The 25,688-nt window shown below is 36.0% G+C and overlaps 1 protein-coding gene and 1 non-coding gene across 11 annotated transcripts in view; both read left to right on the top strand.

Annotated features, from left to right (window-relative positions):
- Positions 1 to 25,688, top strand: part of BCAS3 (BCAS3 microtubule associated cell migration factor) — a 581,826-nt gene that overhangs the window by 133,611 nt on the left and 422,527 nt on the right. For all 10 annotated transcript variants that reach the window (XM_070478583.1, XM_070478586.1, XM_070478587.1 and 7 more), the window contains exons 8-11: positions 2,667 to 2,774; positions 3,921 to 3,997; positions 17,117 to 17,193; positions 20,558 to 20,641. In XM_070478583.1, the coding sequence (XP_070334684.1) occupies positions 2,667 to 2,774; positions 3,921 to 3,997; positions 17,117 to 17,193; positions 20,558 to 20,641 (346 nt within the window). The remainder of the gene's footprint in view (positions 1 to 2,666; positions 2,775 to 3,920; positions 3,998 to 17,116; positions 17,194 to 20,557; positions 20,642 to 25,688) is intronic.
- TRNAC-GCA (transfer RNA cysteine (anticodon GCA)) lies at positions 4,709 to 4,780 on the top strand. The gene has a single exon. It is a non-coding gene; the product is annotated as a tRNA-Cys (tRNA).

Below are 25,688 nucleotides of genomic sequence, written 5' to 3'. Positions count from 1 at the left end.
ATTAAAAATTAAATTGGATTTAAGAAAAACTTCATTTGTTTTGTTTGGTCATGCTTCCTGGCATGTGGGATGTAGGTATCAAATCCATACCCCCTGCATTGGAAGCTCAGAGCCTTAACCACGGGACCTCCAGGGACACCCCTGTTCTTTTTTTTTTATGAGTTGAGTTTTTGTTTCAATTCACTATATAAATTAGATCATACAGTATTTTTCTTTCATTTAACCTAGCATAATGCCCTCAACCCATGTTGTCAGGTGGCAGGATTTCCTCTTTTCTTATACATTTAAAGTAACCCAAACTATGTTTTATGAATTTTCATAAAGATTTAAAAATTAGGTTGTTATTGTTGAACAGGAGTGGGAAGAGTAGGTCAGTTCAGTTACTCAGTCATGTCTGACTCTTTGCGACCCCATGCATTGCAGCACGCCAGACCTTTCTGTCCATCCCCAACTCCTGGACCTTACTCAAACTCATGTCTGTCAAGTCAGTGATGCCATCCAACCGTTTCCTCCTCTGTAATCCCCTTCTCCTCCTGCTTTCAGTCTTTCCCAGCATCAGGGTCTTTTCCAATGAGTCAGTTCTTCGCATCGGGTGGCCAAAGTATTGGAGTTCAACTTCAGCATCAGTCCTTCTGATGAACACCCAGGACTGATTTCTTTAGGATGGACTGGTTGGATCTCCTTGCAGTCCGAGGGACTCTCAAGAGTCTTCTCCAGCATCACGGTTCAAAAGCATCAATTTTTCAGTGCTCAGCTTTCTTTATAGTCCCAACTCTCACATCCATACATGACTACTGAAAAAACCATAGCTTCGACTAGATGGACCATTGTTGGCAAAGTAATGTCTCTGCTTTTTAATATGCTGTCTAGGTTGATCATAGCTTTTCTTCCAAGGAGTAAGCGTCTTTTAATTTCATGACTGTAGTCATCATCTGCAGTGATTTTGGAGCCCCCCCAAATGAAAGTCTGTCACTGTTTCCACTGTTTCCCCCATCTATTTCCCATGAAGTGATGGGACCGGATACCATGATCTTAGTTTTCTGAGATGTTGAGTTTTACGCCAACTTTTTCACTCTCCTCTTTCACTTTCATCAAGAGGCTGTTTAGTTCTTCACTTTCTGCCATAAGGGTAGTGTCATCTGCGTATCTAAGGTTATTGAAGTTAAGAGTAGGTAGTTTTGCCTTGTTCCTCATCTTTCAGGAAAGTGTTGATCTTTCTATCTGTGGGTTGTTTGTAGATGCCCGTCATCAAGTTGAAGAAGTTCTCTTCTATTCAATAGTGTTTTATTTCTAGGAAGAATCTCATCTAGATTTTACTTATTAATATTTTGTTGAGAATTCTTGATGTATATTCATGAGACATATATAAATTTATATGTAGTTTCTTATGAAGTATTTGTTTTTTGGGGGAATCAGGTGTTAATGGCCTCATAAAGTAAGTTGGTGCCTGCTCTTCTACCTTTAAAAGAATTTGTGTAAGATATCTAGACTTGTTTCAAGGATTGGTAAAATTTACAAGTGAAGCCATTTTTAAGAAATTCTTTGTAAGAAATTTTAAGTTATGAGTTCAGTTTCTTTGTAGATACAGGAATATTCAAATTATCTGTTTCAAGAAATTAGGTTTAGTTTCATTCATTTTCTTCTTTTGCTTTCCCAAGTTTTATTTCATTGATTTGTTGTATTAATTCCCTCATTCCACTTTGATTTAACTTGCTCTTTTCCTCCTTTATTAAGGTGGAAACATTGATCTCGTCATCTGTTTTAGTGTGTTTATAGTTTAAATCCTATTGGAATGTGTATTTATGGTGTTTTAGGATGAGATCCATCCCTGGTGGGTTCTTGATGAGGGCTGAGTCGCATCTGTCAGGAGCTGCCCGCGGCGTGTGTCCCTTCATTTCGGCCTTTGTTGCCTTGCTTTGTGCCTTTCCTGTTAATGTAGTCAAACCTTCCCTTTGGAGACTGAACTGTCTGAGGTGCTCAAATACTTGTATCTTTGACCTCACTTCATAATTGTTTATCCTTAGTTTATAATAGTAGACATGATGTTTTATCTAGTGACCTTGGTAAACCCATGTATTAACTGATAATCCATAGTAATAATCAGTTTACATATTAATGCATATATTAATGGTTAGTCTTTTATTATCAGGTTTGTCTGTATATATATTGCAACTTTGTGTTACTAGGTTTTATACAATCAAATTCTCAGCAAATCATGGTAGCTTTATTTATTTCTTGTAGTAATTTCTTATGCATAGAGCTTCTATACTATATGGTGTACAGTGCCATAGTCTTCAAATATTCTTTTCTAATTCCTCATTTTGGGGTGAAACATTTCAATATTTCACGATTTTGTGATTGCTAATTTTGTTGATTAGTTTTAAGGTTGGTATCCTTTATCAGATTAATGAAATATCTCTTATGAACTGGTTTTAATTCTCTCAAATGCTTTACTTCATTATTGAGATCATCTTATAATTTTCCCATTCTACAATATTAATTGAGTGATGTTTCGTTATTTGTTTACATTTGACATTCCTAAGATAGATTGATTCAAATATATATACATATAATCAGTTTGCGTGTATTATGTTAATAAGAAAAGTTACTGGCCTGCCCCCGTTTTGAAGCACAATGACTCTTGTCTTTTTTGTTTGTTTTTGTAGCACAAGTCCACCTTACTGTTGTGTGGATTTGTATTCACTTCGTACTGGGGAAATGGTCAAGTCCATTCAGTTTAAAACGCCTATCTATGATCTCCATTGCAACAAAAGGTAAGCAGGTTTTCATGTGTTTCTTGTGCAAGATAGCATGTAGCAATACTCTAAAGTAACTTCATTTTGGATGCATTTTAGTTTTGAAAACTTGTAACTTTTTCCTCAGTTCAGTTTAGTTCAGTCGCTCAGTTGTGTCGACTCTTTGCGACCCCATGGACTGCAGCACGCAAGGCCGCCCTGTCCATCACCAACTCCCGGAGTTTACTCAAACTCATGTCCATCGAGTCGGTGATGCCATCCAGCCATCTCATCCTCTGTCGTCCCCTTCTCCTCCTGCCCCCAATCCTTCCCAGCATCAGGGTCTTTACCAATGAGTTAACTCTTCACATGAGGTGGCCAAAGTATTGGAGTTTCAGCTTCAGCATCAGTCCTTCCAGCGAAAACCCAGGACTGATCTCCTTTAGGATGGACAGGTTGGATCTCCTTGCAGTCCATGGAACTCTCAAGAGTCTTCTCCAACACCACAGTTCAAAAGCAATCAATTTTTCGGCCCTCAGCTTTCTTCACAGTCCAACTCTCACATCCATACATGACCACTGGAAAAACTTTTTCCTAATTATTTCTAAATCTTGGACTTTGGGAGAAATAAAAATTCTGATTAATTTTAATATATCCTTAATCAGAAATATCTCATTTACACTGAATAACAGTTTTCTGAATTTTCTTCCTCCCTCAGTCCTTTCCTTCCTTCTTTCCTTTCTTTCTTCCTTCCTGTTTTCCCTCCCTCCCTCTCTTCTTTGGCTCCTGTGTTGGGAAATTCCGCAGTCATTTTAAGTGACAGGTTGTATAAATCCATTTTATGTTTAATTCCATGACTTTGAGCCAGCAGTGGAAAAACACTTAGTAAATAGCCATCAGTTTATTGGTCTCGTTTGATTTATAATGAATTAAAATATGATAAAAAAATTTGAGGTGTAGTTCTATCACTTTTCTTCCTCTAATCTTGTCTGTCTTGATCATATTAAGGATTTTGTGGTTATATTTTTATATCTAAGAAGCAGATGTTTCTAGCTTATATGTTATAAGGTGTGTTTGATCTTTAAAAATTGCTACGGTAGATACTGATTTAACTTAACTTATGATTAAGGTTATAGAACTTCACATTAACATTTTCTTTAATGATTTTTTTCCCTCTGATTTTAGGATCCTTGTCGTAGTATTGCAGGAGAAAATTGCTGCCTTTGATAGTTGTACTTTCACGAAAAAATTTTTTGTCACAAGTATGTATCAACTTGATTTATTTCCCATTATATGCTTTGAGTTTATATTATTTACTTGATAGAATCAGCAGACTAATTGGAATCATAACATCAATATTTCATGCTTCTTCAGTTACTGTATTTCTCTGTTTTTGTGCATGCCTTATTTAGTAATATAATTTTATGGTATATGTGTTCCACGCACAGCATGTTTTCTTCATGTAACTGTAGATGCTTTGTTGTATACTCAGTTTTTCGTTGTATATTCTCCTTGAGTAGTTGTGACTAATTTAGATCTGTGTAACTATGTTGTTAAATTATTTAATTAACATAACATACTTGTGGATGTAACTGTATTATCATTCATGAGGGAAATGTGTCAATCTTTCACTCTTTCTTTCCCCTACCTCTCACAACTCTGCCTTGATTTGCAGAAATAAACCCAAATTCTGGATCCAAATATACATACACACACACACACAGACACACACACACATGTAGGGCAGTCCATCAGGCTGGAAATTCCCAGGGCTGAGTCTGTAGGAAGTCTGGAGTTAGATTTTTTTTTTAAATACAGTCTAGTGAAGCAATAGTTTCCCCTCGTTTTCATTTTAACGTCTAACACTCACCGTCAAAGCTATAGCTGTTTTTTCAGAGACTGTTACGTGTATGCTGCAGAAATACTCCTTTTGGAACAGAGCTCGGTTTTGTTATATATAGGGAATCCCGACGTCCCTGGTGGCTCAGATGGTAAAGCATCTGCCTGCAATGCAGGAGACCCGGGTTCAATCCCTGGGTTGGGAAGATCCCCTGGAGAAGGAAATGGCAACCCACTCCAGTACTCTTGCCTAGAAAATCCCTTGGATGGAGGAACCTGGTAGGCTGCAGTCAATGGGGTCGCAAAGAGTCGGACACGACTGAGCGACTTCACTTTATAGGGAATCCCAGGCATACTACTGCATCTCCTGAAATATCGAAACTCATTACACACTTATTTATCAGATGTTTATCCGTATATTAAGCCCTGGTAGTAGACATTATTCCTTTCTGATAAGAGCTCATGTTCTTGATAATACCTGTAGTCTGTATGTAATTGCATGGATTATATAATATATACTATACATAGCAATACATAATTCATTGTAACATATAGTTTATCATTTTGTAGCCTATGAAGAAGAATACAGTATACAACTCATCTCCTTAATCTTGTAGTCATTTCTCTCAGAGATCTACAGAGATAATAATAGAGATCATGTTCATTGAGATATTTTTTGTTTTATGACAAGGTGTAATGTACATTATTTACCAATTTACATTTCTGTCTCCAGCACCTAGGACATTAGCTGGCACAGTGTAGACTCTCGTTAAATATTTCTTGAATGATGAATACACTGACTTACTTATCAGTCAGGTATATTGTGCTGATCAGAAATTTACTGATATCTTAATAATTATTAAATATAGATTCCTAGAAAGTATCTTTTATTGTTTTATCTATTAATTAAAAGTTTTGGGGGAGCACAGATTTGTTACTAACATCTTCATTCACAGATGTTGTATACACATAATATAGTAAGCTTTGGATATTACATGGTCTGTTTTAGCATATTAATTCTTTGTTCCTATACAAACCTTATGCATTAATATATTACTTTATAATTATGTCACTCATTGTTAGAATTAAAACAAGTAGAGAAATAGAGGAATCATATATAAATCTTTCCATTTCTTCCAAGTTTTTGGGCTACAGAGGAATAATTTAGAACAGAATATGAGTATTTCAGCTAGATTAAGATGTCATTTTTTCCTGAGCATTTGTCTTTACATCTTATCAATACTTTCCTGTTGTTTATCATTGATTAAAGATACGTGTGCTTTGGCTTCTGAAAAGTTAGATATCTCTATTGTGAGTCCATTTTAATTTTATACTTATGGATAGCTCTTGCTGCCTCAGCTAAGTATCAAACTGGGGAGAACTCTTCAATAATTATTTGTTAAGATAGTTAAGATAGTTGATTAAAATGACAATGTATGTTTTGAAATTTAAACAAAGTCAGTTGTCACAATGACTAGAGAGAAATTAATATATGTAAATAAGTTAATAATGGAGAGTTCAGTCAGTTCAGGTCAGTCACTTAGTCGTGTCTGACTCTTTGTGATCCCATGAACTGCAGCATGCCAGGCTTCCCTGTCCATCACCAACTCCCGGAGCTTGCTCAAACTCAGGTCCATCGAGTCAGTGATGCCATCCAACCATGTCATCCTCTCTTGTCCCCTTCTCCTCCTGCCTTCAGTCTTTCCCAGCATCAGGGTATTTTCACATGAGTCAGTTCTTCGCATCAGGTGGCCAAAGGATTGGAGTTTCAGCTTTAGCATCAGTCCTTCCAATGAATATACTGGTTTCCTTTAGAATAGACTGGTTGGATCTCCTTGCAGTCCACGGAACTCTCCAGAGTCTTTTCCAACCACAGTTCAACAGCATTCCATATCTATGCTGTTATTTTTTTTATAGTGTACAAGTAAACAATATAGATTTTTCATTATTAGTTTAATACCCACTATAGAATTTTAAAAGAAAAAATTAAACTTTGTGATAAAGAGATAGTTAAAATAATTAGATTTGTGTGTTTCATAGTTAGATTCAAAGGATAGGCTTTGTAATAATTTTGATACATTAGAATCAGTAGGCTTTTCATAGTACTCTGTTTAATTGGAGAAAATGTGCAAAATTTATCATAGTAATTTTTAAGCTTAGATGGTCTAATTGAATTTTGCATATAATCATGCACATATAGCCTGTATCTTTAATTGTATATATCTACATATGAGTGAAATTTGTTTCAACTAACATGTGTCTGTTATTTACTAATGAGTGATGGAAATGTATAAGGATCTATAAATAAGATTTAAACAAAATCCTCCCTCACTGTAGGCTGTAGTTACAGTTTTTTTTAAAAAAAGTTTTGTTTCTGCACATTAATGATACTTGCAGCTTTTCTGGGGGAGTGTTTTGCAGTCTGAGATTTTACAGTAGGAGAGTTTGTTTTTGGAATATCCTTATTTGGGTCATCTTACAGCAAATACGTAAAGCTCTTGAATCAGTTGACAGGATCAATATAGACACTGGCACATTAAAGAAATTCCATATTTTCATGGGGTTTTACTGTACTTTCTCAATTAAACCATTTATAGTAGAAATAAGAGGAAAAATACCTTTAAGCAGAAAAAGAGCATAATATGTATTCTTTTTCTTATTTGAAATTATGCAGTTCTTGCAGAAAGGTGAATTTTTAGTCACTTAATTTTCAGTAAGTTTGCATATTTGACAAATGTAGTCATTTAGTGAGATGGCAAAATATTATATTTTATTAAATTAGTGAAGTCATAGATTTACCATTTCATTTCCTTTGAATGTTATTTTTTTTCAAAGTTTTATTTCAGGAAACATATACAGTTGTTTAAAGATAGCAGTGTAATGAACCACCATGTACTTATGATCTGGTTTCAAGAAGTCCTAACTTGTGGACAATCTTTTTCATTTATACCCTTCCCAAATTATTTCGAAGCATATCCCTGACATACAATTTAGTCTATCATCTATGTTTAAATGATAAGAATTTACAGAATCAGTATTTCTGTATTGTCAAATGATCAAGTAACTTGTCATCTAAACTGAAGTCTTTTGATTTGAACAAAGGCCATACTTGATTTAACTTTGGTCAACAAGTGTAAACTTGTGCATCCCTTCCAACTGAAATCCCAAGGTTTTTAACAAATATAAACCTTCTTTACCAAAATCCAGTGTCCTTGCTACATCTTTTATTTCTACAATCCATTTTCATGCCACTTATACTACATTTACTTTGAGTCATTCATGTATCTCAGTTCTTTGGAGATGCTTTGTTGCTTTGCTTCCCTGCCTGAAATGGCCTTTTCACTAGCATCTGTCTCCCCATAGTGACTTAATCCCATGTGTCTTTCTAGCCCTAGTGTGCATATTAGTTCTTATATGAAGTATTTCTTGATCCCCTTAGTTTAAAGTAGCCTCTCCTCCTAAATCCCTGAAGATAGCAATTCCCAAATCTGTCTGCAGAACAGTAGACCTTCAACATGCTGTGTAAATCAGGATGACCTGGTAAAACAGACTTAGGAAATGCTGCCTTCTGTTGGAGGATACCAGTGCTGATTAACATTTTAATCTGTTTAAATTTATTTACTACATTTCAGTATTTCCCAGATTTATCTGATTAGAGATCTCTTTTGTTACCCAGTAGAATGCTCTTATAGTATTATCTCTCCCTCTGTTAAGACACTTACCTTCTGTCTTAATGTATGTGTTTTCTGTCTACTCCTTCTTTCTTTGACACCCTATAGTAATCTTCTTGAGAACAAAGTTGTGCATCTTGATTTGGTTTAAGAAAATAAGGTCCATCATGCAAGGTAAAATATATCCATTATGTTCTGGATAGCTTAAAAATATTTCTGATGCTTATTTTTGCTCCCTGTAATATGAAAACATTTATCACAACTATTTCAAGTTTCAAAGCATCAGTGGTTCTTTTCCAGGATGTTTAGTTAGCCAAAATGGTTGAGAACGTAGTGCAACTCTGTCAAAAGTAATCAGATGAGAAGGAAAATTATTCACAGAAGATCAGTTGTTTGTCTCTAGAGAAAGTGATACAGGTTTGATCTGGGAATTATAAATTTGGCGACTGTTTAAAGGAATAAATATATGAATGCGTATATGAATGAAGTTTCTCCCTCTGGTTGGAGTAAGGACAAAACTTTTTTAAAGTATGAGTTTATTTGAAAATTTATATTTTTGTAATGATCAGCTCTTGAGGCTCTCTCCCATACCTGGAGTATTGCTTCCCCTTTCAGGAATAGGAGCTTCTGTTTTGTAAGCTTTTGCTGTTGTTTTAGTCTCTAGGTTGTGTCCAACTCTTTTGCACCCTCCTAGACCGCCAGGCTCCTCTGTCTGTGGGGTTTCCCAGGCAAGAATACCAGAGTGGATTGCCATTTCCTTCTCTAGGGGATCTTCCTGACCCAGGGATTGAACCCCTGTCTCCTGCATTAGCAGTTAGATTCTTTACCACTGAGCCACCTGGGAAGCCCTTATAAGCCTTTAGGAAACACAAAATATCAATTGATTTTGATAAAAATGAATGGAAGACTGAGATGTTATTACTTTCTTAATGCTTTTATTCTTTTTATTTAGTTAGTTTTTTTTAGAATCTTTGTTATGTAGTCCTAAATGCTTCCGTCTGTATTGCTGGACCAGTGAACAAGTATTATTAAAGTATTAGTTGAACAAGTGTTATTAAACTATTAATCTCTCTTGTATTCCATGAATTGTTCATGATGGGAAGAAGACATATGGAAGGATCACCAGATTTTTTAGTGTTGCAGTCAGATGCTTTATAAGTGGCATGCAGCTTTTAAGTAAGTCCTGGTCAAGCAGGGTGGAGCCTCCAGTAGTGAATTTTCAATCATTTCGGATCCATTGGATTATTACATCCTCTGTTTGTGAAATGGCTTTTGTGGTTTGAAGATGCCATGAAGTCTATTTAGTCTGCTTAGTTGCTGATTTGTGTTCGACTCTTTGCAACCCCATGGGCTGTCGCCACCAGGCTCCTCCGTCCATGGAATTCTCCAGGCAAGAATCTGGAGTGGTGGATTTCTTTAAATCTGAAATGTATGTGAAGTGTTGAAAAGTGGGGTAGTGTAAAAGTACAGCTGCCATTTCTTGGTGATAAATGATGGATATAAATGTAATAGATTGTGTACTAAAACCTGCATGGCAGGACATTCTTTACCATCTGAGCCACCAGGGAAGCCCCACTAGTTGTCAGAATGCAGAATGCTGCATAACCGGGAAAGACGGTGTGAGAGGGGCTTTTGGGATTCTGTAATCCTGTCTCTTTTGTTTGGAGTACTGCTTATGTGTATGCATATGTTTACTTGGTTGACGTGGGTACTTCTTTATACCATGTTCAAATATGTATTGTAGTTTACATTAAAAAAAAAGACTTCAGAAAGCATCAAAAATGACAAAAGTTTGTGATTTCTTTCCTCACACTCCGATTGCTATTTATTGTAGCATTTCATAACAAATCCCCCCAAACCTTTCATCTCGAATACTCTGGCCAGTAGTAGTTATAGACCTCATTTCATACTTCCTTTAAGAAGTGTTGCACTCTTGGTTACATGTTATTTTATTTTACTTGAAAACCCTGTAGACCAGATTTATTCGAGTAATGTTAGGTTTGTAAGATTGATGATATTTGACACGTTTGTCTGAAGAAATTTAGCTTCTTTTCTTTGAAATGCAACTGCACCTTAAGAAATTTTTATCAATATTTTGAGCAGAATTGAGGAAGACTTAATATTTAAAATCAACGAACAAATGGAGCCATTTTCTGACTTGAAAGAAGCTTGTTTTCTCCCAATTTTTGCAGTTTCCCCTCTCCCCCATTCCTTTAAGCAGACTGAAATTTTTGGCAGGTCGAAAGAAGCATGGTATAGGTTATGTGTATTTCTCCAGATTTGGGTTGTTCATGCTTGTAAGCCAGGATATAGGGCCTGGGAGACAGGCGAGCTGGTGGGCGTACTGAGAATAGCATTTGTAGCAGTCCATTTGCCTGCGCTATGTAGTCCTCTCCCCCCAACCCAATTGACCGGTTTCTAGTTCTTAAAGAACTGGTACTAAAGCCCATGTAGAGTGACAAGTTCTTAATGAGGATATTGTTTTGTTCATGCAAGCATTTAATTTCTCAAAGAGTTTGAAAAGCTCTTGTGTAATACAATCATGATTGCCTAAGTTGGGTATGAATACAATGATGAGTTTGTAAAATAAGTAGACACAACTGTGTTCATCAGAGAAAGCATCATGGGAATTTGTGCCAAAGGGTGGAAGGGTCAGCTAAAGAGAGCTGATAAAGAGCTGGAAAGGGAACACAGCCAATGTGATGAGAAAGGAGACGCCTTTGTATTTGGCTCAACAGAAAAGGTGGCCTTGAGCAGCTGTCTGATGTGGAAATCCAAAACCCACGTATGATTAAGAAAACAAAAGACAAAGACTGATAGATGTCATTAGCAGTCATTTCCAGTGTGCTTAAATTTAAACTCAGATATGAAGTCTCCGGAGAGACCAAAGGATTGTGTAGTAAGTAACTCTTTCCATTGGCTTCTGTTTTTGCTTTGAGGAGGAAAATTTATTCCTTACAGTCCTATTGTTATTTCTTAGTGTTACAATGTGTATTCTTCATTTATGTTAGTGGTGAATAATAAGGAATGTATTTAAAGGATCTTTAAAATGCAAAATTATTTTTAATTTTGAGAAGAGGAGCCTTTCTTTTTATGCTTCTAAGGAAGCTTGTAACTTCCATAAGGAGAGATTGGCAGGTTAATGTGGCATCTAAGATCAGTTCAAGTTAAAACCCTGTTCTTTTGGGTTCCCATCAATATATGAAAGTCTAGGCTACCATGATGTTTTTATAGCCCAGGCAAGTGTGCAGTATGAGGTGGATTCTAAACATGTGTGCCATGAAATCACATGGCTTCCCTATTCTCTGCACATATTAATAATTCTTACCCATTGAGCCTTTCAATGGCATTACTGTTTTGTATACATAAAAAATAAAGTGAAAATAAAATCAAGTTTTAAATTCAAAGCTCATGGAATCTTAAGAGGGTCATTAATCGGCAGTAAGATGGTCAAATAAATCTCAGAAGTGGTATTTAATATTTTATGTCCTTATGTCTTTCTGGAAAGGTTTTTATAGTCCTTTCTGAACTTCATTCAGTGTATGGTCTTTTGTGACTTTGTGTCCTTCACTGAACATAGTAGAATATTACATTTTTAGAGTGGTTTTACGTTCACAGCAAAATTGGGCAGATGGCACAGACATTTCCCATGTGCCCCCAGCTCCACACATGCATAGTCTCTCCCATTGTCAGCGTCCCTCACCAGAGTAATGTATTTGTTGCACTTGATGAACCTACATTGACACATAATTATCACTCAAGTCCATTGTTTATCTTAGGACACACACTTGGTGTTGTACATCACTGGACTTCGATAAATGTAGAATGACGTATATGGTTCCCCAGGTGGCCCCAGTGGTAAAAAATCCGCCTGCCAATGCAGGAGAGACGAGATGTGGGTTCAATCCCTGGGCCAGGAAGATCCCTTGGAGGAGGAAAATGGCAACCCGCTCCAGTACTCTTGCCTGGAAAATTTCATGGACAGAGGAGCCTGGCAGGCTATAGTTCCTGGGGTTGCTGAGTCAGACACGACTGAACACACATGTGTGCATGCATATTGCTGTATATACATCATTGTAATATCATGCAGGTTATTTTCACTGTCTTAAAAATCTTTGTGCTTTGCCTGTTTACCTCTGCCCTCCCCAGCCGCCCCCCCCCCGCCACTCCCAGCAACCATTGGATTTCCTAGAATGTCATATAGATGGAATCATAGTATATAGCCTTCTCAGATTGGCTTATTTCATTTAATAATATTAAGTTTCCTCTATGTTGCTACCTAACTTTAGGATTTACTATAAAACTACAGTAATCAAGACAGTGTGGTTTTGGCAAAAGGACAGATAAATAGATCAACAGAGCAGAATAGAAAGCCCAGAAATAAATATTTGACGAAGGAGCAAAGGTAGCATAATAGAGCGAAGATAGTGTCTTCAGCAGATGGTGCTGAGCAACTGGACATTCATAGGCATGAAACTGAATCTAGACACAGACTACTCAGTCTTCACAATAATTAACTCAAAAAGAATCACAGATCTAAACGTAATAGGCTCATATGGTAAAGAATCTATCTGCAATACAGGAGACCCAGGTTCGATCCTTGGGTCGGGAAGATCCCCTGGAGAAGGGAATGGCAACCCACTCCAGCATTCTTGCCTGAGAATCTCATGGACAGAGGAGCCTGGCCGGCTGCAGTCCACAGGGTTGCAGTGAGTCGGACATGACTGAGCACACTTGCACTAAGAAAGCATTGCCTGTCGTTATGAAGATTTACACGGTTTTGTTCCAAGCTTTAGCTTTAAGTCTTTTCCAGTTTGTATGCAGTGTGACGTCAGGGTTCCGTCTCATTTGTTTGCACGTGGATATCCAGTTGGCCCATCATCATTTGTTGAAAGGACTATTCTTTCCCCATTGACTTGTCTTGGTAGCCTTGTTGAAAGTCAGTTGATCATAAATGCAGACATCTGTTTTTTTCCAAAAAGGTGTGAAATTTTTTGAGCTGTTCAAGGATAATAAAGCAGGGTGTTACAGAGAGTAGTTAAATCCTTTGTATTTCAAAATGAGTTCAGGCCTTCTCTCCAGTAGGGCCCCTATTCTGCGAGAACACCATGTAAAATTGCATCAGTCTTTTAGTTATGGAATCATCTTCATGTAGCGGGGCTTTTCGTGGATCTTACCTTTATTTAAATTTGTAAACTTGCGGTTTTTTACTATCCAGTTCTCTTTTACTTTGTTCACAAACATTGTAAACTTGTTAGAATTAGTCCTAGTATTGTAAAGATTTAGGTGGTGGTGGTGGTTGTTGTTTTCCTTCACTTGTTTTCAAAGTTTAGCTGGAGGCAGTGGTTAATGTTTAAAGGAGTCATGCTTATAAAGTTGGGATAGTGCTGCGAGGCTGATGGTCTGCTGATTCTAGCTGTAAAATGTGTTTTGGAGAGCAGAAAAACAATTTGCTTTTGTTCCAGTACACTCTAATTCTTGAGGTCCACTGGCTTTCTAAAAGCATTGACTCAAAAAGTGAAATGAAGAATTGTGAACTACATTTTCCTTAATATTCTTTAGTGTTTGGAAAGCAAATATACTTATTAGGATCTGTTGAGGCAAAACTTATCAGAATTAAGTTAGATGGTGGCTCAGATGGTAAAGAATCTGCCTGCAATGCAGGAGACGTGGGTTCAATTCCTAGGTTGGAAAGATCCTTTGGAGGAGAGCATGGCAACCCACTCCAGTATTCTTGCCTGGAGAATCCCCATGGACCGTGGAGCCTGGTGGGCTACAGTCCCTGGGGTTGCAGAGAATAGGACTTGACTGAGCGACTAAGCACATGTTGACTTTAAAATTCAAGAGATTAGTTGCCTCTAATATAATGCCACAATTCACAGGTATTTATTTCTGGTTTTCATTTGGTACTTTTTTTACATTACATTTTAAAAGGGGAAATTTTCTTAGAGACCATGTTTATGCTCTTTTCTCCAGCTCTGAAAGTGTATGTGGAATGTGTATATTTGTTGTTTAGTCACTAAGTTGTGTCCAACTCTTTGGCAGCCCCGTAGACTGTAGCCTGCCAGGCTCCTCTGTCCATGGGACTTTCCAGGCAAGAATATTGGAGTGGGTTGCCATTTTCCTCCTCCAGCAGATCTTCCCAACCCAGGGATCGAACCCATGTCTCTTATATTGGCAGGCAGATAAAGTATGTTTTGGTATGAATTAGATGGGAGTGTAATAATGAAACCTACTATGTAAATACTGTGTGATATATATGTTAAAGTATGTTGTCTTTATATTATATTGTGTACTAAGTCACTCAGCCATCTCTGAGTCTTTGTAGCCCTTTGGATTGTAGCCCACCAGGCTACTTTGTCCATGGGATTTTTCAGACAAGATTACTGGAGTGGGTTGCCATTTTCCGCTTCCAGGGCATTTTCCTCACCCAGGGATTGAACCAACATTTCCTGTGTCTCCTGCATTGCAGGTGGGTTGTTTACCCGCTGAGCCAACAGGGAAGTCCTTTTTTCTATGTATATGTCCATAATATTCATTCAGTGATTATAGTAACATCACAGTTACCTAGAAGCAGATTTTTCAGAAATCCAAAGTTTTCTAGACACCATCCTTTAAACTCTGAAATACACAGAAAAGATCTCTTTTTAACAGTGAGCAGCAAATTATAAAGCTGGTACCTTGTATTTTCATATGACATATGGACTTTCTCCTAGGATCATATCTTCTTTATAAGTTCCTCATCTTCTTTAAAAATGAAAACTCAGGGAATTCCCTGGCGGTCCAGTGGTTAGGACTTCATACTTTCACTGCTCAGGGCCCAGATTCAATCCCTCACCAGGGAATCGAGATCCTACAGGCTGCTCAATGTAGCAAAAAAAAAAAAAGAAAGAGAAGTAAACTCAAAATTGATGGAGTTGAAGGAGCTAAAGTGAAAACTAAAGGGTATCAGAAACAACAGTGACTTGTGCTTCTCTAATTGGTTGTGAAAACAACAGCATTATCAGTTCAGAAATTGCTACTCAAAGGCCTTCCTGAGTTCAGGGAAGCATGAGTGTACAGTTAAGGAAGATTCTATTAAAAAGTGTCTTTAAAGTGAATGCAGAAAGCCTAACCTAACGAGTAGGCAAGCACACTGTTTGAAAAATTTTCTTCAGTAGATGACTTTTTTTTTTTTTTTTTTTGCCTAGGTGCCTTATAAATATTAAGGTGGGTTAATATTTAGGTACATTGTTTAATTTATTCAGCATATTTATTAAGCTATTTGTCAGGTATTATTTTAGGCAGTAGAGATTCAGCTGTGAACAAAAGACACAAACGCTTGATCTTTATCAAGTGGGAGGAAGATAGAAAATAAAGCAAAAAGATAGTAAGTATGTTACTGAACATATAAATTCTTTTTATTTTTGACAGTAGAAGTCAAAGTAGTTAATTATTGTTCATGCCTTGATAGCTGTCTTCCTCTCAGGATCAGTTACTAGACTGACTTTCTGCTGGTAAGATATTTTCAGGTGTGCTGTTCATGCTGTTCCAATTATGCTTTTTTTTCCAATTACGCTCATGTGTTTCATGGAGTTTGGCTGTTTTTTCCCTTTTTTTTGGCTGTGGTAAGAAAAGTTACATTTTTATAAAAGCCTGTCTGTCTCATTATATTAATTTAGATTCCAAATTGAGACCCAAACTATGAAACAGATAACCTCAGTTTGATCTTCTAGTGCCCAACATTGTTGGCACCAGGGACTGTTTTCATGGAAGACAGTTTTTACATTTATTGTGCACTTTATTTCTATTATTATTACATCAACTCTATCTCAGATCATCAGGCATTAGAATCCCGGAGGTTGGGGGCCTTTGCTCTAGTGTACATTTTAGAGAAAAGTATTTGTGAAATATTAATGAGATACTTGTGGAATGATAGACCTAAAATTCTTTAGGGTAGGCTTTTTGTGTCCTTTGATTCTCCAGTCTCCTTTGAGTAGTCCTTTAAAAGCAGTTCTGTGAGACACTGAAATATTGTTTTGTATAGTTGATGATGACGGCATTCTGCCCAGAGACCTTATTGGAATAGTCAGGAGGGGAGATGAGAGCCTCATGGATGACAGATACCACTTACTTGACTGAACTGTGTTATATCTTGTTCAGTGGAGTTCAGGAAGATGGCATTGGTATTTCCATGGTGTGGGTGTCCACTGTCAGGAATATGGGATTAATTTTTTTTTAGGAAGAGAACCACAAAATAATCCTTTCTACCAATTTGTTATTGGCTTGGCTGAAAGCAAGAAAAATGAAGTTGGATGCTTAAAGGAAATGCTCAGGATTGTGTAAATTAGTTCCCCAGCATCTACTAATGCACCCTTTGTGGATTTCTTTTCCCTGTTGGCCCCATACCTAAGTTACTCCTTCTACCTCCTTCCTTCCATATTTTTGTCATTTCATTATAGGTGTACATATTCCTTTTCTTTGCCCTTAAATTCGAGAGTCAATTGTATACTTTGTTTCTTCTTCAGATGATTTTGCTAGACTTTTGAAACTGTAGGGTTATGAACTTCACATGGTTCTTCTTGGCTTCTCTCTCTTATTCTAGGAATAACTAAAATGCCCAATTTTTGTGAAAAGCGAATACCAGTTCTTCCCAGATTTGTTTCTTATTGTAACAGAGTCAAAACCCAAAGGAAACTGTAGAGGAGGACAAAAAAGGAACCTCTTTTAGCTATTAAAATAATAGCTAGGTTATGAGAATTTTATGTGAGATTTGGGAAAAAAAAAAAAAGAAAAGCACTTGATTTTTCTGTTTTTATGGCATCAAAATATGATGTACCAGCAGAAAAGTTATTAAGAAATTTCTTAATATTGCCCTTTGATAAATTTCAGGCTGCTACCCTTGTCCCGGACCCAACATGAATCCTATTGCTCTTGGGAGTCGCTGGCTTGCTTATGCAGAAAACAAGGTAAGCAGAGCCCATGTTGGAATATTTGTTATGGAGCATATGTTGAGTTTTCCAAAGGTAATTCACAACCAGTAATGAATGTTTACCTTACTAGTTTGGTTTTGTTTTAATTGGGCGACGCAAAATCGTCCAATAAGCAGTACGCATGTACTCTTGACTCAGCTTGACCTCTGAACCATTTCAGAGGAAGTTGTATATATCTCAGTGCCTCCAAAATGCTTGTTATCAGCCAATTTAATGTTGAAAAACTACTTTTATCGGCTATACTGTCCCTGTTCCAATTTTGTCAATTAACCCTATCTTGTGATTTGTAAAAAACTTCTTTCCTGTGGTGCAGAATCCAATCTAGGAGCAGGTAGTGTATTTTGTAGGAGTGTCCCTTTCTTTCTTTGTCTTTTACAGGATTGGTAATTTTGAAGAGTATAATCCTCTACCTTATTCTTTTTATTTTAATAGAATGCTTTTTCTTTTGAGCTTTTTGATGTTTTCTCTTGATTATAACCGGGTTCTGTATTTCTGGCTGGAACAGTGCACGAGGGTTGTTCTGTAATTCCCACAGCATCACATCTGGAGGTACATGATACACATCTGTTCCTTGTTGGTGATGCTAATTTTGTCAGGGTCTTGTCCAATTTCCGTACTGAATAATCACATTTTTTTCCCCTCTGGTAACCAATAGATAATTTGGAAAGAGGAGGGTTATATCCTACTTTTCATCAAAATCTTAGCTTTACCTAATCTTAGCACCCATTGATGATTCTTGCCTAAATCAGTCTTTCCTACGAATATTCCAAGTTAATGCCAGTTCCACTCTCCACCAGTGGGTATTTGGCTCTCTGTTATAATCAAGAACTTCCCCATCTTTTTAAAATCTTACTGTATCTGTATTTTTGATATGGGCTCATGGATTCCTTTTTTTTTCAGTGGTTTTTAATATTTTTCTGTCTGTAATTATTTTGGTTTTCAGATTGTCCCAGAGTCAATCAACAAGAGCCCCTTTAGTCTGCTTCTTGTGACATTGTGTTGTGGCTTCATCAAAATTAAAAATACTCTCCTTACCTGCTATCATAAGACTGTGTCCAGATGCATCTTGTACTTGCCCTGTCTGAGCCCTGGAATCATCTGATTTTACTGGTTCTTTTTAAATCAACAGTGATATTAGATACTTAAACTTTGTCCAGTAGATGTGTTCTCTGTACTGGGGTCTTTTTGCTTCTAGACTCTTCCAGTGGACAGAGTTCACAAACATGCATTTTATAAACCCACACATATTTCTATATATACACATAAATAGGCAAATATACATAGATGCATATTTGTGCACCCATGTATTTCCATATGTACATAATACATTTTGGACATGAAGAGTTGACATTGACATTTCCACAGGATTCTCTCTCTTTGTCCCCCATTTCCTATTTATATGTCCTTTGTTTTGGATAGGAGACCATGGCATCAGCATGTTTTCTTCATCTCTTCAGTTCTATAATAAAAATAATTGCAGAATTGCTTGCTCACACTGCTACAAAAATCAAACCAACTAAAAAGAGTTCAGGATTTTCTTGCAATTCTCTCTATTACTTCCTAAGACTGAAGATATAAAATCAAATGCTGTGTTCATAGGCTGTTTGAGTTAGTTTGTCCTTTGTCTGTTTTTTTTTCCTTCCTCCATTGTTGTTACATTGTATTATTCAATTATGTATTGTGTATCAAATAATACATAATGTATAAATAATGTATTATTTGGTAGGTAATTGTGTATGTTTGTTTTTATATTTGTTTTATTTATATGCTTATATATTTTATCATGTGTTTGAGATATATATATATTTCCCTTTCTTTCCTAAAAGATAACATTTTATATGTGTGTGTGTGTGTATAGATATATATGTTCTTTTGTACACTGCTTTTTTCACTCACCAGTATTTCCTAGAATTTGGGCATAGTAAGAATTTTGCACTATAGAAATTTCTGATTTATCTTTCATTTTGATGTACCTCAGATGCAAATATAATTTTTGCAGTGGGTCTGAGTTTTAAATAGAATTCTGGCTTAGTTATGTTTATGTAGAAATGCTGACTCAGATTTAGTTGAATTGAAGAGGTATGGCCTGTTTTCATTGATGATTTTAATTAGCAGAGACTGGGTAGAGATGGTAGTTTCTAAGATAATGTCTTTCCTTGCACGTCCTGCAGGAGGCAGCAGAGGGATAATTTTCGTAATTCTTCTAGTGTGTAATTGTGAATGAATGAATGAGTGAGTGGGTGAATGAGGGAGATTCTTTTCATTAGCTAAAATGACTCTTTCTTTTCCCATGTGTGGAATTATATTTACCAGTTACCTGTGATTTGGGAAATACCTCACCACTGTTGTCTTAAGGGATTGTTTCTTTTTAATGTCAGAGATGAAGAAAATTTCAATTTTAAAATAAAAGAATAAGAAGTTCATGCATTAATTTTTATCAGGTGGGGTGGTTTTAAATTATCTAAGCCATTTTTTAAAAATATTTTGGGAGAGGAAGATTCTGATTTCTATAGGCTTTTAATAATTCATGTCACAATGTGGAGTTATTCTAATAGTCTGTTGCCATTTTATTAAAAAGTTTTAGGTGTAAAAATATGGCTAATGATTTTTATATTTCCCTTTCTTTTTTTTAAACCTAAATTTAGAAAGTATAGGGGCAGTGGAGGCTTCAGTCCCGGTTTATTGCTCAACACATGAGAGAATCGTGCATGTGAAACTAGTGATTCAGTTTGAAAATTGGCAAGTTAGTTATTTACATTAGACATGAATAAGGACGTGTCTTTTCCATTCCGATGTTAAAACTAGTGAACCCTCTGAAGTGGACAGCTACTATATGTGTCATAGTTGATTTATGCATAATTTGTGCCACTTTCCCACAAACACAATCGAAAATGGAAATATGGCACACTCTTTTGTCTGTTTTTTAAAGTTTCCTTTTGCTATCTTTATGTAGGAATTAAAAGGACAAAACCTCCAATTTGCTAGCATGTTAAATATTTAATGTTAGGAAGTCATGGCTAAGTCCTTTGATTATGTTTCTAAAATTTATTTGTGGAAAGTCTGCCAGATCTCAAATCCTACCATTTCAGTTTATGAATTCTTAAAGACTATTCATCTTGTAATTAAAAATCGTATTTGAGCATGAAACTGCCTGAGTGGCACCGATAGATTATAAAAAGGGGTAAAAGTGTCTCAGCAGGGCTTTTAGCTGTTTGTCGAAAAAGGGCTCATGCAAACATTCCCACCCATCACCATCATTCTGTGTGGTAAATAAGCTGTATCCTAAGAGCCTGTAGAGTTAAACAGTTTAACAGAATGGTTACTCTCTTTCTCTCTCCAGTTGATTCGATGCCATCAGTCCCGTGGTGGAGCCTGTGGAGACAACATTCAGTCTTACACTGCCACAGTCATTAGTGCTGCTAAAGTGAGTAGCCTGGAGCTTCTGGGAGGTTTGATTACGCGGAGTAATTATCACATTTCTCTCCTGAATTGTATTGAGATTGTCCCTTCCCTTTTCACTCACAAGTGTGGAACAAATTTAGGAAGTAAGTCAGAATTATTTTGTCACCTGAGAATTGGTGCCTAAATGATTAGGTATTTAATCTCTTAAGGTTCCTAAATCACACTTTATTGTCTCTTGTAATGATTTTAAGGTTTGCATTTATCCAGTTTAAAATATTTATGTCTGTTTGCTAGGTCGAAGTCTATTATCTAATTACTTTGGAAAGAAGCTTTGCATATTTTAAGTAGTGACTTCTGGATTCTATTTTTTTGTGTGTGTGTGATTTGCATCATTCTACCCATACTGACATCCCTTTGCATTTTTGAACATTTATGAATCTTCTTGACACAAAAAGAATATTACTCATTAAGAAAACTTGAGTGAAGGCCCTGGTGAATTCAGAGGTTCTTTGATGTCACAGAACTGCCCCCCGGAATGTTTGTCGAGTGAGTTCTTTTTGTGTATGCGCGAGGGTTCATTTTGATGATGGCTCATAAACTTTATGCTGATTATAAGGTATGCTTATAATCACCGTTCTTTTGAATTGTGAAGTATACAACAAAACAGTTCTAATAATAGGGATGACATAGTGAATCTGAATGACAGCATGTAATAGAAAGCACAACTATTCAGAAAAGAACAACAGTTTACAACACACCACAGGGAGGGAATCAAAGGTCACACTGTTTTATGTGAAACAGATACAGAAATACTTCAAGATTGGTCACAAATGCTTCCATGATGGGGTTTGATGAGGGAGCATTACGTAGTTTTCAGTCAAAGGAAAATGCTGAATGGCTTTTTGCTTACAGCAGCGTATATTAGATTTCAGAATCTTTGTAGGAATGGCTTACTTTTCTCCACTGCGTATGAAAAAGTTATGACGGTTAGCTCAGTGAAGAGAAATCTGAAACACAGTAAAGGCAACATCCGTGTTATTTAGTTAATTTACAATATACCAATGAGATCTAGTTCTCAAGTATTAAATTTCTTTCTGACTTATCTGTGTCACGCACTTTGGTCAGGATAGCTCACTGTATTGTTATTCTGAATAATTTTTAGTTGTGTGACCAGGGGTAATTTTCCAGCTCTTCTTTGGTATAATTGTGTGTTTGTGTGCCTACTTAAAAGGAAAGTGACCTGCTTCATTCAGTAACTGTTTAGCTGTTTAACTGTTAGCTGAAAATAGACTTACTGGAATGAGGCTAGACTTGATGTGCTTTGAAAAAAAACAAGTCCAAACTCCCTAATTTTCTACACCACAGCATTGTGAACTGTGAGGAACACACTCGTGTCTTCTACACTGAAACTCTACGAAATTGTGTTGATGACAGCACCCTAATGGGCCATTAGTCACCAGTGAAATTGGTGTTGATTGCAATTCACTGTTACCTCTGACAAAAGAGAAGTTTCTGCTATTAACTCCTAAATAAAGTGATTAATGTTTAATTTTTGTTTAACTACTTTACCCTGGTTTTAGTGCTTATTCATGTTCTTGCTTATACATTTATAAAATGAAGGAAAAATATAGCCATGATGCAAAAGTCACTCGTTTCTTGCTGGTCTCAACATGTCCTGTCATCTGTTGTACCCTACTCTTTTAACTCATGTGCTTAAATGTCATGAAATATTTTAAAAACATTTTTCTTATATTTATGTAGTCTTTTTCTGTGCATTTATGGATTCCTGAATTAGATAACATGAATATTTTGAGATTTCTTTGAAAATACTGTCTAGTTGTTTTCCTAAAATGTTATCAGATCTAGAATGATTCTTTGTTTCACATTCAAAGTGTGGATATTTTATATGGGAAAGATTGGAAAGTTGGGATGAGTTTTCCCCCAAATGTAATTTCTTCTAGTAAGTTGCTCAATATTAGAAACTTGTGGGTAAATTAACCTTCTGAGATATAAGCAGTTCCAGTTTTCCATGGTAAGAACATAAACATTACTTTTATTAAGTAGTATAATTTGAAATTTATTATTTTACATTTTTTACATGACAATTCCTGTACTTTGTTGTTTAAGTGGCTATAAAAACTTTACTAAGAAAAAGTAAAACCTCACAAAAAGATATCTTCAAATCTAGAAACTTTCATCAGAGAATTCTAGCTAATGTTTAAGATGAACAATGGGATAGATAAATAACAAAAGATTTACTTTTTAGCACAGGGAACTTTATTGAATATCTTGTAATAACCTATCATGGAAAATAACCTGAAAAATGTGTATAACTAAATCACTTTGCCGTACACCTGAAACTAACACAATATTGTAAATCAACTCTACTTCAGTTAAAAAAAAGAATAAACAATGGCAATATTGCAAAGACTCATATAGAATAAAAAGGTCAGATTTTGCCTAATCTTGTTTCATAATGCAAGGTCACCTTGATGTTGAAACTTAACAAGAGTGTTATGAAAAAGGAAAGCTATAGTCCTGTCTTACTCATTAAATCATTAACATAGATATGAAAAATTCTAAATAAACTATTAGCAGAAAAAATTACACAGAGGGGTAATGTGTCACAATTCATTTGGGATAATTCCATAATATAAGACTGGTTTATTACTCAGAATCAGTAAGTCTCATTGCCACATTAACGTAATAAAGGAGAAAATGATATAAATTATCTCAATCTATGTACCAGAGGGGTTTGATGAAATCGAAAATGTGTGTATTGATAAAACATTTTAGTAAATAGTGATAGTCTTTGGTTCTCATGAATTCAGTTTTTGCCAAATTGCCAAACTGTTTAAACACAGTAAACTTGCTCTGTTTCTGATCATTCCATTATCTGGCTCCCTTTTTGTTGTGTTTTTGTTGTTTACTGTTTCTCTTAGTTCTCATTTATGATGTCTTGACTCTTTGCTAAAATTTATTTAAAAGATCTTTAGAAAAAATTCTTAGTTTGAGATGATATCAGAGTTCTGTGACGCTCTCAGGCTTGGATCATCTTTATCCAATTTCATGGATTGAAAGTACTTAAATTATCTAAATAAGGTCACCTGAAATAGCTGTGAGATCCTGATTAGTACAAGTTCACTCTTATTTCTGTTGTGTGTCCCTTGATATTTCAACCTGAAGCATGCAGGGAAAGTAGACCCCATTGGACATGACCACCTAGTTCCTACCACAAGTCTATGAGAAGTACTACTCAATCTCTTAGTTGTTGTCGTTGAGTCACTAAGTCATGTCTGACTCTTTTGAGACTCCATGGACTGTAGCCCGCTAGGCTCCTCTGTCCATGGACTTCTCCTGGTAAGAATACTGGAGTGGGTTACCATGCCTGCCTCCAAGGGATCTTCCTGACCGAAGGATCGAACCTGGGTCTCTTGTGTCTCCTGCATTGCAGGTGGATTCTTTGGTGCTGAGCCACTGGGGAAGCCCATTATTCAGTGCATTTAGGCCTAAATACCAGCTCACGTAGCTGAATTTCCCTGTTCTCTTGGATTCGGACCTGATAATTCATCACTATTTTGTTAAATATTCAGTATCTTCAAGCAGAGTTTAAAAAAAAAAAACTCTAGTTTTCTTACTTGTTTTCATTGGAAGGATTGATCTAATTTACATAGCCTATCATATTGAAAATAGAAAATACAGTTTCTTATTATTATTCTTACCATTTCAATAATTTCTAGGTAATATGATATTTGTTGAGCTGTGACATGAAAAAAATATTTAAAAGCCATGCAGTATGTGCTCCTTAAGATTATACTAAGTCACTTTCTCTGACAAAGTAATCATTGATGTTTTTCTCTCCCTGATGACAACTTCTTAATGTGGCTTCATAGAGGTTACCTCTTTGTTATGTAGAAAGATGATTAAACTTTTAATTCTTTTTGATGTCTCATATTATAAATGTAAATATAAATTGTATTAAGTTTTCAAGGAAATAATCTTTTTTTCCCCCCTGTATTTTCAAATAGCACTTAAAATTCATCTTTCCAAATAATTTATTTGACTTTCCTTATAAAGGATATAATAATAATAAATTCTCTGAGGTCATGTTGAAAGAAAGATTTTAATATTGAGATTGTTCAAATTGGATTATTTTGAAACATTTATTAAATCTTGGTCCATATATCCTAGTTACCCTGTAACTATCCTGTTTGCGTTTTCCTTTTAATGTGTCTTAACCCCACCGTGGTGAATTGATTAATAAAATTGATTAATAAAAATGCCTCTGCTTTCTCTGTTATCTGATAACTTCTTAGGACAACTAACAGCTTTTGTGAGAGCAGCACCATTAGTCCTAATGGATAAGGAGGACAACTGATACGGCCTGAGAAAGGTTAAAGATGACTAGTGACCTTTGGCAAATCTCTGTGCAATAGAACAGAATAAGTACCATGCTCATTTGAAGTTTTGGTCACAGTAGATTATCTGACACATACATTATAGTCTTAGGTTCAGCACTTTACAGTCCAGATTAGTTCTGTGAGTATTCTTATAATATTCTTCAGATTGTGAGGATAGTAGTGCTCATTGATACATGTGATTCTAACATGGAAACAAACTTCCCAAGGTAAAGGTCCTTACTAAAGTAGAAAGTTTTCAGTACCCCTCTTTTATACCCTAAGACCTTATTTTGAAAGTTAATGAGCTATAAGAGTACTTTCCTGTCACTTACTATACAGATTACAGATTTGAGGCTGTTAAATTTGGGCTTTAGATTTCGGTCCACTAATAAGGTGCCTCCAGTGGCCCTAAGTTTTTTGGGGGGTGAGAAACATCATTAATGCCTCCTGTAATACTTTATTCACCTTTGACTATGAAATGTACTACTCTGTTTTCCCCCTCTTCTGAAGTTTTTTCCCAGTTCTCTTGTATTAACTGTTCCCTTTATCTTGTGGCTTGCTTTGGGTACATTACTTCCCACTTTCTGTGTGCTCCAGTTATTTTAGCTTTATTCCTTTTCATTGGTATAAGAGCATGAAATAATAAGCTCAAGGGCAAATGGGGAGGAT

This window comes from Odocoileus virginianus, chromosome 17 (genome assembly GCF_023699985.2).
Source record: "Odocoileus virginianus isolate 20LAN1187 ecotype Illinois chromosome 17, Ovbor_1.2, whole genome shotgun sequence".
Taxonomy (NCBI): domain Eukaryota; kingdom Metazoa; phylum Chordata; class Mammalia; order Artiodactyla; family Cervidae; genus Odocoileus; species Odocoileus virginianus.
The sequence above is the reverse complement of the archived record's forward strand: the minus strand, read 5'-3'. Positions and strand labels throughout refer to the sequence as shown.